General features: G+C 38.6%; 1 protein-coding gene across 3 annotated transcripts in view; it reads right to left on the minus strand.

Annotated features, from left to right (window-relative positions):
* Tulp4 (tubby like protein 4) overlaps window positions 1-15,843 on the minus strand; it is a 186,359-nt gene that overhangs the window by 18,305 nt on the left and 152,211 nt on the right. For 2 of the 3 annotated variants that reach the window (XM_005390522.2, XM_005390525.1), the window contains 2 exons: window positions 2,167-2,311; window positions 1,832-1,897 (listed from right to left, as the gene is read on the minus strand). In XM_005390522.2, the coding sequence (XP_005390579.1) occupies window positions 1,832-1,897; window positions 2,167-2,311 (211 nt within the window). The remainder of the gene's footprint in view (window positions 1-1,831; window positions 1,898-2,166; window positions 2,312-15,843) is intronic. The other variant, XM_005390523.2, reaches the window with a different exon arrangement.

The raw sequence follows: 15,843 nt of genomic DNA on the forward strand, positions 1-15,843 counted from the left end.
CTGCTCTAGCAACTGAGTATCTAGATGGAAAAAAAATAAATGTTTATCCCTTAATTCACACCACACAAAAGAATTAATCGGGATGTAAAACTAATCTGAGATACAATGTGAAAACTGAAATTCTAAAAGGTGCTGGAAGAGAAGACTGTCTTTATGGCCTTAGGGTAAAACAGGATTTCCTAAACCAGGTGCAAAAGGCATTGACCATAAAATAACTTCATATACTATTTTGAACTATCTGGCAACATACACATCTGACAAAACACTTATATCTATTATATGTAGAGAACATTGACAACTCAAATACAAAAAAATAGCCCAATAAGAAATGGACAAAGAACCTGCACACACACTTCACAAAAGGTGAGAACTAGATTGCTAGTCAATGTATGAGAAACGTATGAAAAAGTGCTCGGAATCAAAAATCATTGGAGATCCAGAATTAAGCTAGAAAGAGACACTACAACACATCCACTTGAGTAGGTAAAATTATTTTTAAAAATAACTATCAACCTGTAGGTGAGAATGGAAGCAGCTAAAACTCTGCTCTATCAGTGCTCAGAATTTAACTTGGGATAACTACCTTGAGATATGGTTTGGATTGGTAGTTTTCAATAAAATTTAACATATATGTAACCCATGACCCTGCAATTTCCTTTCTATGTGCATATCCAAGAGAAATGAGGGCATATAGCCATGAAAGTTTTGCATAAATATGTCTGTAACTGGAAACTATTATATATCCATTGATTGGTTAAAAAAAAGATAAACACTTTCCAATGAACTAATTCCACAGATCAATAAAGAGAAGCAAACTACTGACATATGTGATGAAATGTATGAATCTCAAAATTACTATGTTGAGCAAAAAAGCCAGATAAAAAGGGTATACATCATTTGATTCTATTTGTATGAAATTCAAGAACCAGCAAAACTAATCTGTTGTGACAGAAGTCTTATCAAATGAGAAAAGCACAAGGGACCTTCTGGGATGATGGGCACATTATTTTGCACCAGGCATAGACACACTGGTATAGCAACTGCTCCATGACCTAGCTGTTTAAGGTCAAGCATTTGCACATGCGTATATTTATATGTAAAGTGGACCTTAATTTTTCATGGTAATATAGAACTGTGAAGTTAGTAAAGATCTTGGTGAGGATCTGTGTTATGGTTTGTGTCTAGATGCCCCCACAAAGTTTCATGAAGTCATGGGGCGGGCTTCTAGTGTTTATGGCTGATTCATTGTCCAATGCTGGTATTATGGGTATGAGTGCTACGCCTGCCCTGCATATAATATAAAAGAGGGAAACATCCTTGTTCTTTCTGCTCCTACCCTTTTGCTCTTGATGCTTTTGCTGTTTTTCCACTGCCATGAACTGCTGCCCTCTGCCATATGCCATTCTGCCTTGGAGCCAGCCAAGTATGGACTGAAACCTCCACAGACTGTGAGCCAGATAAACCTTTCCTTCCTTAATTTTGGGTGTCAGGTATTTTGTGCCAGCAATGAGAGAAAAGTAACCAAGACAATCTGGTTCCCCCATTAATGTCCACAGATAAGGAAACTCCAAAATCATACAGAGAAGGTGGTGTCCTTAACTATGACAACCCAGGTCCTTCCACATACTCTTTGCTTTCTAGTTTTAAGACAAACCTTAGGAATCTTTTCTTTTTATGAGTTTACTATAATTTTCTTAATTGCAGCATTGTAGGCATTTAATTTGGTATTCTCTTCAACACACTACATCCACTGTAAGACCTTTTTCTTCCTTTTCTTAAACTGGAAGAAAAAAACAAGCCTGTGAGCTCCGGCCACCCCTATGTCACCTACCATCGTTGATAACCCCTAGAGAAGTTCCGAGGGTTTAGCAAACTTCCTACTGGGTGTCTTTCTATCCTGAAGGAAAACAAAGAAAAGGTAGTAAGAAAAGAAAAGGGGATGTTGAACTTGCTGCACAAGTGTCAGTTTCTTTCTTTCTTTCTTTCTTTTAACTTAAAAAAGTTTATCTGAGCAAGAAAAGGTTCTAGAATTGGGCCACTGGACTAAAGATGGTTCAGAATGCACACCCCACCCCCCAAGAATCAGATTTGATGGGACTCTGTTGCAGGCACAAATAGTCATATCAGAGGAACAGAAAAGGGTAAGCATCTGAAGACTGAGATTACCTTGGGAGTTTGGGTGATTTGCTTGCTCTGGAAATTTTGGGAGATTTCTTGGCAGCCCAGTCATCACTCAGTTCAATGTCACTGGAGTCGGAGCAATTGCAGCTGTCGATTACAGTGGAAATCAGGCTGTTTCCATAGATCTCATCTGTAAGACACCAACCAACAAGCTTAAGGGAAGTTAAGTCAATTAGACGCTATCAATAATCACTGTTATAAACTAAAATACTCTACAACCCATCATTTCAGAAAAGAGCTTAGCAATGTTTTTAGTTTTTACATTGTTATGCTATTTCTAAGCAGAACTAGGCAACTTCTTATATTGCTGTCAAAATGGCATGGTATTTTAATACCTCTAGGGATATATAAAACAATCTTAAACTACTTACTGTACTGAAAGCTGAAATTAAAATGGCTATCCACAGGGCTTGTATGGACTTTTGTGCAGCCCAGAAACCTAGATTGTGTGAGGGCTCACTGACTTACTCTCTGGAAATCTGCTTGTGATCTGGGAAGGCTCTTGTTGGTTGAGGCCTGCTGGGACTACTCTTTTGACAGAGCTTAGTCTGTGCTGAGGTCTTCTGGCTCTTTGTGTCTGCAGCAGGAGGCAGTCTGCTGGAACTGACGGAGGCTGTCAGCGGAGGCCTTCCTATTCCAGATGGTACAGCTGCCTGTTTGTTGGGGTCATGGCTAAATGTGAGACCTTGCATAGAGGGGACTTTCAGGGATAGTTCTAGGTTGATCTGTGGGTACCTTGGATGGAAGCCACTCATAGCTTGGCCAATTGGCCACCCACAAGAAAATCAGAAAACTCAAGGCAAAAGATAACACAACTGAAAAGTTACAGAGCTTACAATTTTTGAAGCTGCTTCTCCTTACCACAACCTCCCAGTTCCTCCCAAGCTGGACCCGTCAAAGTAAGAACCCCCTCTTTGTTAACTGTAACTATTCCCTAAGGTTCTAAGAGACTTGACAGGAAATAAAAAAGCTGAATCACTCAGTCACACCAAAATAAGTGAGTGATTTTACCATTCAAAGCAACTGCTTACTTCTCAGAAGATGTTAATTCAAACCCATCTCTGAGTTTCTGAATATGTGGAGGTGACATCTGTGGATAGGGGCATCTATGAGGCACAACAGGTTGGCCTGCTACTTGAAAAAAGGTTAGTCCCCAGTCTGTATCACTCCCTTCTTAAAATACTGAATCAGAAGGCATGGCCCTTGTATCCAGCCAATTATGGTGCTGTGAGTCTGAGTTTAATCACATAAAATGGCTTAATTTATGTGTCTGAGCAGTACTTTATGTTATTTAAGGTATAACTGATTCCTTTGGTCACTGGACCAAAGGAAGCTCAGCTATGATTCACTAATGCAAGCCCACAGAATGCTTCTATGTATTCATTAATAGACCCCAAAAGTTTAAATATAAATCATGCATTGTCCACTAACCACCAACTTCCTTGTCCACACAGAATAACACAGATGCTTTGTCTCATGCCACTTGTTTTTTCTCCTTTACTCATAATTACTTTTTAATTGCCTGTCTTCCCAACCAGAGGGTAAGAGCCATCTGCCTTGTTTCCTCTGCACCCCCAGGGACTAGAAGAATCCTTGGACCTGGATGAAGACTACCTGAGGGTTGCATGAGAACAGGGAAGCTGCCTTCTGAATATACATCTGAGTTCTGCTTGTTCAGAGTTATATCTGCGCATGGGCAGGCACAGTACAGCAGTCATCTGCCCTCACCATAATGAAACATTTCTACATTCCATTAGAGCAACACTCAAGGAGGCCAGGTTGGTGGCGGTATATTTCTCACACTTCTAGAGATCAGTGTCATCAATTTATCATGGATGTTCTGGAACAAACATCCAAGGTATAGAAAAACAAACTGCGACTGGTTTCTGGGCACTAAGACAACTATAATATTGGGCTTCATGTTCCAATTTTGAAGTCTTTCCAGTCAGGTGCTTGTGCCGCTGAGCTGTACCCACAGCCCTCTTTGAAGGCTTTCCAAATATGCAACCTGAATTAGGTTTTGCTTTTGTAATGGTGATGAATACAGGGCCTTTACGTTGAGCTATACCCACAGCCCTTTCTTTGGGCCACAGTGTCACTAACTTGCTAAGTTGCCCAGGCTGGGCTCAAATTGGGATTGTCCTGCCTCAGTCTCACTGAGTGCTAGAATTACAAGCATGTGCCACCATGCCTGGCTTGAAAAGCTACTTTAGTGGCTTTTTAATATATGCTCTGTCTTAGTCTGCTTAGGCTCCCATAACCAAGTAAAATAAACTGGGTGGGCTTCAACAACAAAAATTTATTATCTCACAGTTTCAGAGGCTACAAGTCCTGGACTAGTATACCCACATGGCAGGATTATAGTGAAAACTCTTGCCAGTTTATAGATGGGATGTCTTTGCGTTGTGCTCAGATGGCCTTTCTTTGGAACAGAACATGGACAGAGATATCTCTATTCCAGGTTCTTCTAAGGCTACATTCTTAACACCTCATTAAACCTTAATTACCCTCTAAAAAGACTTATCTCCAAATATAGTAACATGGAGGGTGTTGTGGATTGACAACTGGTGGTCAGCTTGTAACACCTAGCTGAACTGAACCAGCGTGGTGCTGGGTGTGGGAGGCCCACCTGCTGCTATTGCCAGCAGTGTAAGAGGCAGAACTGGAGAAGAAAAAGAGGCTGTTGGGAGCTGTTGGTTCTCTTGGAGGAGCATGTCATGCTGGCTTTCCTGATGAACTATGGAGGGGAAGATGGTGCACTATTCAGTCTCCCGGAGAAGCTTGTTGAGCTGGCTTTCCGGATATAGACTTGGCTGTTCTCAGCCTCGGAGGAGCTCAGGACCTTATTGTCACCGAGGATGGCTATGGTACCTTTCAAGGGAGCTCTGGTTCTTACTTTAGCATTGCTTCTGGCTCCAGTACAGATCCCTCAGCCTGCTGGCACAGATCCTTCATCCCCCTGGCACAGAACTCGCTAGCTCCCACCACTGACCTCTGGGTCTTCCCAGCACAGATCTGTGAGACAGGCCTGCACGAGACATTGTCATGGGCTCTTGGCCTCCAGTTGGACTCCTTGGGGGGATTATTGTTATGGGCTCTAGCTCTTCAGGAGGACTGATGCAGGACACTGCTGTGGGATCCAAGCCCTCAGCTAGATTCTTTTGGTCTTAGTGTATGGACAGATTTCCTGCACTCTCTTTGTATATGACTCTTTGGGTGACTATTATAAAATAATTCTTATAAATTAGGTGTTCTATATTGCATTCTTCCCCTTGTAAACCCTGACTACAACAGAGCGTTAGGACTTCAACAAAGGAATTTTTTTGGGGGGCTACTGCAAGTTAGCCCACAGCATTCTGCCTCTAGCATCTCCCAAAGTCATGTCTTTCTCCATACAAAATACATTCAATCCCTCCCAACAGCCTAAGTTAAAGTCTTAACTCATCCTCACATGAACTCTAAAGTCTAGAGTTTCATCTAAATATCTAAATCAAATATAGGTGAAACTGGAGATATGATTCATCTTAAGGCAAAACTGCTTTCCAGTTGTGAACCTAAGACACCAGACAAATTATGTGCTATCAAAATAGGATAGAGGGCCAGAAATAGGGTAGACATTCCCATTCCAAAGTAAGGAAGGTGGTAAGTCCCAAACAAGTTCAAAGCCCAGCAAGACAAATTCCACTAGATCTTAAAGCTTGAGAATAATTCTCTTTAACTGGATACTCTACTCCTCAGACCCACTGGGTTCAGCATCATTCTCCTAGCTCTAAGCGCCTCTGCCTCCAAGGCTCTGGGCAGAGGCCATTCCGCTGCTCAAAACTGAAAACAGGAACTGTGAATTCTTGTGAAAACAGGCATGTCTGAATCTCTTTTGATACATTTTCCCCTCCTGAAGAATAGAGCAACATGGCAGTCAAATATTTTTATCAACCTAATCTGTCAAATCCACGAAGTCCCTCTGCCTTCCTTAATTTCATTCCATTTTCATTCCTTTCAGTTCAAAGTGGAAGTAGTTTTGTTTGTACAGTCTCATAAACTATCAAATGATAGCTCAGCCACATCTTTGGTACTGTCTTCAGAATAGGCTTTCTCATTTTTTGCAAGGATAGGCTGAGAATTTGCAAAATCTTTTAAGTTCTGAATCTTTTTAGCTTAACAGTTTCCTTCTTCAGTTCATCCCTTTCCTCTTCCATGTTACTGTAAGTAGTCAGAAGGAACCAAACTACTCCTTCTGCACTTTGCTTAGAAATTTTCTCAGTTAAATATCCAATTTTATCACTTGAAAGATACCTTTTGCACAGCACTAGAACACAGTTCAGCCAAATTCTAACTTTATAATAATGATTGCCTTTCCTTCAGCTTTAAATAACATGGTCAGTTCCACCCGAGACCTCACTAGAACTGCCATTAAAATTGTACTTCTAGCATGCAATTCAAAACTCATCCAGCCTCTACCCATTACCCAGTTCCAAAGCTTCTTTCATCTGTTTCAGTACTTGTTAAAGCAACACATACTTCTCAGCACCAAAATCTGCATCCATCTATAGCATTAGTTTTGTTTCTCTGAAGAACCCTGATGTGTGTGTAAGTGTATACATGTACATATAAAGAGACTTATGGAGGCTGAGGAGATTCAAGATGGAAGTGTCATCATGGTTAGTTCTTGAGGCAGGCTCTTCTTGACCTGAGATAGCTGCCTTTCCTTTGTACCCGTGTCTGGAAAGAGAGCCTTCTCTTCCTTAGAAGGTTAATAGAGACTTCTGGGAAGACGGTGGAGTAGTAAGCAGCAGAGAAAGCCTCTCTGAAATTTGTTGTCTAGACGCTGGAATATAGCAACATGAGGAAGAGAAGGAGGAGGAAATTGGGTCCCCAAGACCCAGGAAGGATCCGAAGCAATAATTGAAACCCACGGGGGAAGAGCAAAGACAGAAACTTCAGTGATGAAGATGGAGGTGGTAAGAGGCCCGGACTCCCTGTGTGGGAGGGGCAGCTTGAACCTGCAGATGCAAATTGACTACTGGTGACCCAAGAGGCCTCCAGGGAGAAACACACCAGTGGAATGGTGCAGTGGACACAGCAGACTGCAGTGACTGGTGAGTTATTTGGTTCTGATGTACCGCAGGAGAGGGCAATTGGCCACGAGCCATCTGGGAGAGGAGCCAACTGAGCTCGGATCTCAGAACAACTGCTGCCTCCATCTAGTGGCTCCAAGCCAAGTACAAGCCCATAGAAGGCACATGGACTGTTGTAGGTTGAATGGGTCTGGTTCTAACCTCATAGCCAGAAAGCAGCCCGAACGTCAGTACAAATAAAGTTGCAGACTCGATTGGATTATCCGCTACCCTACCATAAAGCTACTGCTGGCTTACTAGGATTAATCAACATAGATCTGGATTCTGTCAACCCACACTGACTACCAGTGACAGCAGAGACTGTTTGAAGTGGATACTTTTCTTTTTTTTCCTTTCCTTTCTCTCTTTTCTTGATTTTTCTTTTTCAGTTTTGTTTTTTCTTCATTGTTTGTTCTGGCTTTTATAAGAGTCTGAACATGGTTTCTAGTTTTTCTTGTTGTTACTGTTCTGTTCTATTCTTGTTTTTATGTCTTCCTTAGCTCTCTCCCTCCTGTCTTCTGCACCAGTTTCCCAGAGTTTGTGTGATCCTCCTTTGTCCGCTCTGGCTATATATATGTAAGTTTACTTACAAATTGTGTGTTTTGGTTTTTTTTTGGTACCGGGCTTCAAACTCTGGACCTTGCACTTGCCAAGCAGGTGCTTGTGCCGCTGAGCTATATCCCCAGCCCGCTTTGTCCTCTCTGGTGTTTTCTTCTTCTATTTCTCTATTTTTTTTCCCCCTAACACTTTAAAATTTTCTCCTGAGGGTAAAAATGCCATTTTGAGGGCTTATCTACTGCACACAATTGTCTGGTTTGTTTTACATTTTATTATAGAACCACAAAATTAGTTCATACAGTTAAAGGTGGCAAATTAAGAGTTACCTCAGTTTGCCATTTTCTAGGCTGTTTCATGCAATTGTTATTGCTGATTGTACCACTTTAGCCAAAGTGACCTAATTGTTCTAATCAGTTGTTCTTCCTGGTATACCAAGACTAAGATTGCATATGGGTGAAAAAAATAGTATAGGCCAGTGCCACAGAACCAGAGGCCAGGCGAAGTAGGCAGCAACTTCTCATCCCCAATAAATTGAAATGGTAGGATTTTGCAACAGACTCAAAATCAAAAAGCCAGCTACACTAGGAAGATACCACTGAAAACTGGTCATTTCCTAAAGGTTCTATTACTAGCAATAAAGCTACTCAACATAAGCGATTTACAAGCACCAACCTAGGAACTAAACTAAAAAAAGAAGTAGAAAATGAGAAGTCACTTAAATAAGATGCAACCCCAGATATCCAGCTCCCCAAAGCTGAACCCAGCAAGCAGTGAGGTGGAACAATCCAAAAGCCACCCATCCGGACTCTCTGAAGTGGTAACAGTGGAAGTGACAAGGCAAATAAATGAGCTCTAGAAAAAAATCAAATCACAAATAATTTCTCAGATAACTATAGAGATGGTGACCATAATAAAGACATGCTCAGTGACTCTAGAGCAGAAACAGATGACAAAAAGAGAGGATCTTAGGACAGTGATAGAAACAATGAATGCCCAACACAAGAAAGAAATGGAATCCCTAAAACAGATTCAAACAGATATCCAGGAGATCAAAAATTCCATTGAAAGTATATGCAGTAGAGTGAGGCAATGTGAGGACAGAATCTCAGATATAGAAGACATGATTGCAGTTAGCCATCACAAAAAGGAAGGTTTCTTAAAAATAGCAAGGACCATGAGAAATCAGTCTAGCAGGTGTCAGGTGATACAAAGAAGAATAACATAAGATTCATCAGAATCAGTGAAAAAGCAGGAGACAATACAAATGACATAAAAAAACCTGCTCACAGTCATTATGGCAGAAAACTTCTCTGGTAGACAAAGAGCATTTGACATAAAGTTTAGCGAGGTATTTAGAACTCTAACTAGCCAAGATAAAAAACAAAATCTACAGCAAGCCATATAATAGTCAAGATTTCACAAATTCAACATAACAGAATAGTAAAAAAGAAACAAATCACTTATAAAGGAAAGCCCATCAGAACCACAGCAGACTTCTCCACACAAACCCTCAAGTCAAGGAGAGCTTGGAGTGAAGTATTTCAAGTCCTAAAAGTAAACAATCTCCAACTCAGACTGATGTATCCTACAAAGCTATCTTTCAAAATTGATGGAAAAATAAGATACTTCCATGAAAAGAACACCTGAGGAAATTCCTGAACACCAAACTAGCACTCCAAAATGTTGCTACAAAGGAGATTACAAGGACTGCAACTCCATGAACACCAACTGAAGGAATCCACCAGGCAAAACAAACAGCAAGAGGGAAAAAGGAAACCAACAAAAGGAAAATAAAAAGACAAAGATAAGTCTATACATATCAGTTATAACCATCAATGTTAATGGTCACAATTCACCAATCTAAAGACATAGATTGGCAGAATGGATCAAGAAACAAGACCCAACAATATGTTGCATATAAGAAACACATTTAATTCAAAAAGAAATTCATAGACTAAAAGTCAAAGGATGGAAAACAATACCTCATGAGAAAAGAACTCCAAAGAAAGCAGGGGTAGCTACTCTATTTGCAGACAAAGTGGATTTCAAGACAAGACTGATAAAGAGAGACAAAGAAGGTCGCTATATTCTTGTAAAGGCAACAATAAAAGAAGAAGAGATAAAGATCATAAATATATATGCACCAAATATCAATGCAAACAAATACACAAAACAAACATCAGAGATGAAATTTTTCATCAGAGATGAAAAATCAAATAAGCACTAATACAATTATAACAAGGGACTTCAACACCCCATTGTCAAAAATAGACACACCAGCAAGACAAAAAACCAAAAATAAACTCTCAGAACTGAACCAAACTTTTGAACAAATGGACTTAGTAGATGTCTGAGTGTTACACCACAAAACATCAGAGTACACTTTCTCATCAGAATACACTAGCTCATAGAACATGCTTAAGTAAATGCAAAGGAATTGAAATTATCCCATGCATATTATCAGACCACCGCACAATGAAATTTGAAATCAATGGCAAAATAAATTACAAGAACTTTATAAACACATAGAAATTAAACAACACCCCCTCGAACAACCAATGGGTCACAGATAAAATTAAAGGAGAAGTTACACAATTTTTACAATTAAACAATAATCCCAACACAACATACTGGAATTTATAGGACATAATGAAAACAATACTACCAGGTAAATTTATAGTGGTGAATAGTTATATCAGGAAAACAGAGCAAGCTCAAAAAAAACAACGTAATGTTGAACTTCAAACTTTTAGAAAAAGAACAGCAAGTCAAGCCCAAAGCTTTTACAAGGAAAGAAATTATAAAAGTCAGAGCAGAAATTAATGCAATGGAGTCTAAGGAAACAATACAAAGAATAAATGAATTGAAGAGTTTGGCAAGCACAAGGTCCTAGGTTTGATCCCCAGTACCAAATAAACAAACAAAAAAATGAATTGAAGAGTTGGTTTTTGAAAGATTAATAAAACTGACAAACCCTTAGTCAAACTTATCAAAAAAAAAAAAAGGAAAGGAAAGACTGGAATCCGTGCAATTAGGAATGGAAAAGGTAAAATTACAGCAGATCCTGCAGAAATCCAGAAGACCATAGATACCTACTTAAAAAACTTGTATTTTAATAAGATGGGAAATGCAGAAGAAACAGATAGATTCCTAGATACATATGAATTACCAAAGTGGAATCAAGAAGATACAAAAATTCTTTTTATTTTTTTAAGCACTGCTGGAGATTGAATCAAGGGTCTTGCACATTCTAGGCAGGTGTTTTACCACTGAGCTACATTCCCAGCTAAAAATTCTAAATAAACTAGTATCAGTCAATGAAATTTAAGATGTAATTAAAAACTTACCAACAAAATAAGCCGAGGCCCTGATGGGTTCACTGCTGAATTCTACAAGAAATTTAGAGAATTCCCTTACTTCTAATTCCATTACTTCTCCAATTCTTTAATGAAATTGAAAGAGAAGCAATACTCCCAAATTCATTCCAGGAAGTGAGTATTACTCTGATACCAAAATCAGAGAAGGACCCAACCAAGAAAGAGAACTACAGGCCAATCTCCCTAATGAACCTAGACTGAAAAATCCTCAATAAGGTACTAACACACAGAATGCAGCAAATCATCAAAAAGATTATACACCATGACCAGGGATGCAAGGATGGTTCAACATATGCAAATCAATAAATATAATACACCATATTAACAGAGCCAAGGACAAAAACCATACGATCATCTCAGTAGATGCAGAAAAAGCTTTTGACAAAGTCCAGCACCCATTCATGAGAATATAGGAATAGATGGTCTTTATCTCAATCTGATAAAAGCCATCTATGACAATCCAACAGTCAACATCATACCAAGTGGACAAAAACTGAAAGCTTTCACTCTAAAATCAGGAACAAGACAAGGATGTCCACTGTCATCACTTGTTTTCTTTAAAGAGAAAAAAAATAAAAATTTCAAAACAAGATAATAGGAGGGTAACAATGTTATCTTTAAATTAGTTACTCAGAGTGCGATATTGGCATTTAATTGTCCAAACAATATTAGCACAAACCTTTCTTTTCAATGAACTAAGAGAAATTAGTAGTAGAACTATCTTAACTGTCATGTATATTTGTTTTTCCCTTTCTTCTTCTCTCCATTCCCTCATCCCAGTTTCTCTTTCCTTTTGAAGTTTCTTCTCATTTTACACTACCTATTATACACTGTGGATCTTATTTACTCTTTCAGCTTCTCACACTAAGGAGACAATATAATGTCAACATATGTGCGTTCAGTTTATTTCACTTATGTGTATAGTCTTGAGTCGCATCCACTTACCTATACAAGTCTACAGTTACCACTCTTATTTAATATAGTCCTGGAAACATTAGCCAGAGCAATTAGACAAGAGAAAGAAATAAAAGGAATAAAGATAGGAAAGTAAAAAGTTAAATTATCATTATTTGCAGATGACATGATATGCTACATAGAAGACCCCATAAACTCCACCAAAAGACTTTTACTTCTAATTACCAAATTCAGTAGCATAGCTGGATACAAAGTCAACACTTAAAAATCAATAGCCTTCTTGAACATGAATAATAAATTCACTGAGAGAGGGGGAAACAACACTTTTCAAAATAGCATCAAAAAAATGAAATACTGAGCTGGGCACAGTGGTGCATGCCTGTAATCCCAGCACTTGGGAGGCTGAGGCAGAAAGACTATTGTGAGTTCGAGGTCAACCTGGGCTACAAAGTGAGTTTAAGACCAGCCTGAATTGCACAGTGAGAACCTGTCTCAAAAAGATAAAAAGCAAAGAAATATCTAGGAATCAATCTAACAAAGAAAGCAAAAGACCTCTACAGTAAAAACTATAGTACTATGAAAAAGTAGATTGAAGAGGATATCAGACAATGTAAAGATACCCCTTGCTCTTGGGTAGGAAGAACCAATATAATTTTGAAACTGTTACATAGCTTTATTTTTTAGGTACCGAAAATTGAACTCATGACAGGCTTGCCAGGCAAGTGCTTATGCTGCTGGGCTACATCCCCGGCCCTGTTACATAGCTTTAATGTAATCTTGATAAAAATTTTAACAGTATCTCACAAAATTAGAGAAAACAATACTAAAATTCATTTGGAACCAGAAGAGACCTAGAATAGCCAAAGCAATTCTGGGCAAAAAAGGCAAGGCACAGGGCATCATAATGCCTCATTTGAAATTATACTATAAAGCTACAGTCTTTATAGTATGGTACTGGTAAAAAAAACAGATTTAACTAACTAGTTAAATAACTTTAACTACACTCTAAAACTGTGTATTTATATATATATAGTTTAGTTAGTTATAGATGTAACTAATTAGCTAAATAACTTTAACTAGTTAGTTAAATAACTTTAACTATACTCTAAAACTATACCCAAAACAGCATGGTACTGGTAAAAAAATAGATCCAAATATCAATGGACGAGATTAGAAGATGCAGAAACAACTCAGATATTCTTAGCCACCTTATCTTTGACAAAGGGGCCAAACACTTTCACTGGAAGAAAGATAGCTTATTTAATAAACAGTGTTGGAAAAATTGGCTTTCCATATATTGAAGGTTAAAAATTAGACCAATATCTTTCACCATGGACTAACCTAAAATCAAAGTGGATCAAAGATCTAAACATTAAAATAAAAACATTAAATCTACTGGAAGATAGCATAGGTAGAACTCCTGAAGAAACTGGTGTAGGTAAAGACTTTATGAACAAAATCCCAATTGCACAGGAACTGTCACAAAGAATCAACAACTGGGATCTCATCTTAATAAAAAGTTTTTGCAAAGCAAGAGGAACCACCAACAGTGAAAAGACAACGCACAATGTAGGAACAAATTTTTGTCAACTTTTTCTCAAAAGATTACTATCTAGAATACATAAAGAACTCAAAAAAATCAAACCCCCACAAATTTAAAGACCCAATACAAAAAGGGCATCTGAAATAGATACTTCTCAGATGAAGAAGTAGAAACAACAAAGAAATATATGAAAAATGTTCAGCATCATTGGTCATTTGAGAAATGCAAATTAAAATAATGCTAAGATTTTATTTTATCCCAGAAAGAATGGCTATCATCATGAAATCAACCAGTAACAAATGCTGGTAGGGCTGTGGGGGAAAAAGAACCCTTCTTCACTGTTGGTAGGGGTGTAGACCTGTGCTACTACCGGTGGACATTAGTGTGGAGATTCGTCATGGTAGCTTTAGAGACATCATAAAGGACTTGGCCAGGTTAGTGGGTTGCAGAGTGAAAGTCCAAGGCAGTGGAAATGTACAAATCAACTAATGAAAACAAATAAAAAAACTAGGACTAGAGGCTCCATTTAACTCAGCTATTCTCCTTCTTGGTATCTTCCCAAAAGAATTAAAAGCATCATACCACAGTGATATATGCACACCCATGTTTATAGTGGCATAGTTTCTAATAGCTAAATCTTGGAAACAGCCCAGATGCCCATCAACTGATGAATGGATAAAGAAGATGTGGCTTTTTTATACAATGGAGTACACCTCTACCATAACGAAGGATAAGGTGAGACATTTCAAGTAAATGGATGCAACTTCAGACCATACTCTTAAGTGAATTTCTTAAGTAAGAAATACTGCATTGTTTTTCTGGTGTGAGAAACTGAAAATGTAAATAAGGACCAAAATATATAATGGATACTGTGAAATAGGATGAAAATATTCCAATGGTAAGGGAAACTGGGCGGTGGGGGTGGGGAATGAGAAAAGCAGAAAAAAAGTAGAAACAAAGCTTTTGTAAATAAGGAGGGGATGAGGTTGGGAGATGGGAAAGAAAAGAATCAAGTTATATCACGTACAGGTACAGATTCCCTTTGATAAATGTGATCATTATATATACCTAAAATGTACCAATAAATTTAATTCATAAAAATTTTTTAAAATGAGGTTAATAATTCTATCAGATTAGGGCCCCACCCTTATAATCTCACTTAACTTTAACTACACTCCAAAAGTGTATATCCAAAAACAGCAACTTTAGGGGTTAGTACTTCAACATAGGAATTTGAGAATTTAGTCCTTAGCAAATTCTAAAGATTTCTTTTGAAAATTTATGGATTTTCACTAACACACACATACACACACACATGCTGCAACTTGCACAGCCAGCAGCATCCTGAGAGGGGGTGGGAGATTAAGAAAAAACTATAGACACATAATAAAAGCAAAGCTGGGACCAGACCTCTCTGACAGGCAGGCAGTGACAACCCTGCATGGTCTGCACACAGTAAAAAGGAGGGAAGTGCACAGCAGGGCCAAAAGTGCAAGGTCTCGGTGTTTTGTTGAGAACACCGAAAATGAAACATTCTAAGAGCTATCTGTGCTGTAGTTAACAGGGAGGAACACCAAGGCCAGATATCTGCCAGACTGGCTTTGCTCTAGTGCCAACAATTTGTGTACATGGTTCACCTCTGGTGCTCTGTGTTCTTGGGGCTGGTCTTGCTCTAGCCCTGAATGTGTGATTGATCTCTAGTTCAGCCACTGCCCCCACTCCCAAAGGGACTCATAATACTTTGCAATCTTTTTTTTTAAATTGACATTAATATTTATTAATATTAGTGTGGAGATTCCTCATGGTAGCTTTAGAGACATCATAAAAGACTTGGCCAGGTTAGTGGGTTGCAGAGTGAAAGTCCAAGGCAGTGGAAACGTACAAATGAACTAATGAAACTATTTATTTATAAATTATTTATTTATTTATTTATTAAGGTTTTTTTTCCAGTACCAGGAATTGAACTGACGACCTTGCCCTTGCCAGGTAGGCACTGTGCTGCTGAACTAAATCCCTAGCCCCTAATACTTTGTAATCTTGAGGAATATATTTGTCAAGTCATTTGGAGAACAATTACAACAGAAGATTACGAAGTTGAATGCATAAAAAAATCACCTGGACAATCCAGTCAGTTGCAGATTGGTAGGCTCCAGCC

Source organism: Chinchilla lanigera, unplaced genomic scaffold (assembly GCF_000276665.1).
Source record: "Chinchilla lanigera isolate Chin_1 unplaced genomic scaffold, ChiLan1.0 scaffold00038, whole genome shotgun sequence".
NCBI lineage: Eukaryota > Metazoa > Chordata > Mammalia > Rodentia > Chinchillidae > Chinchilla > Chinchilla lanigera.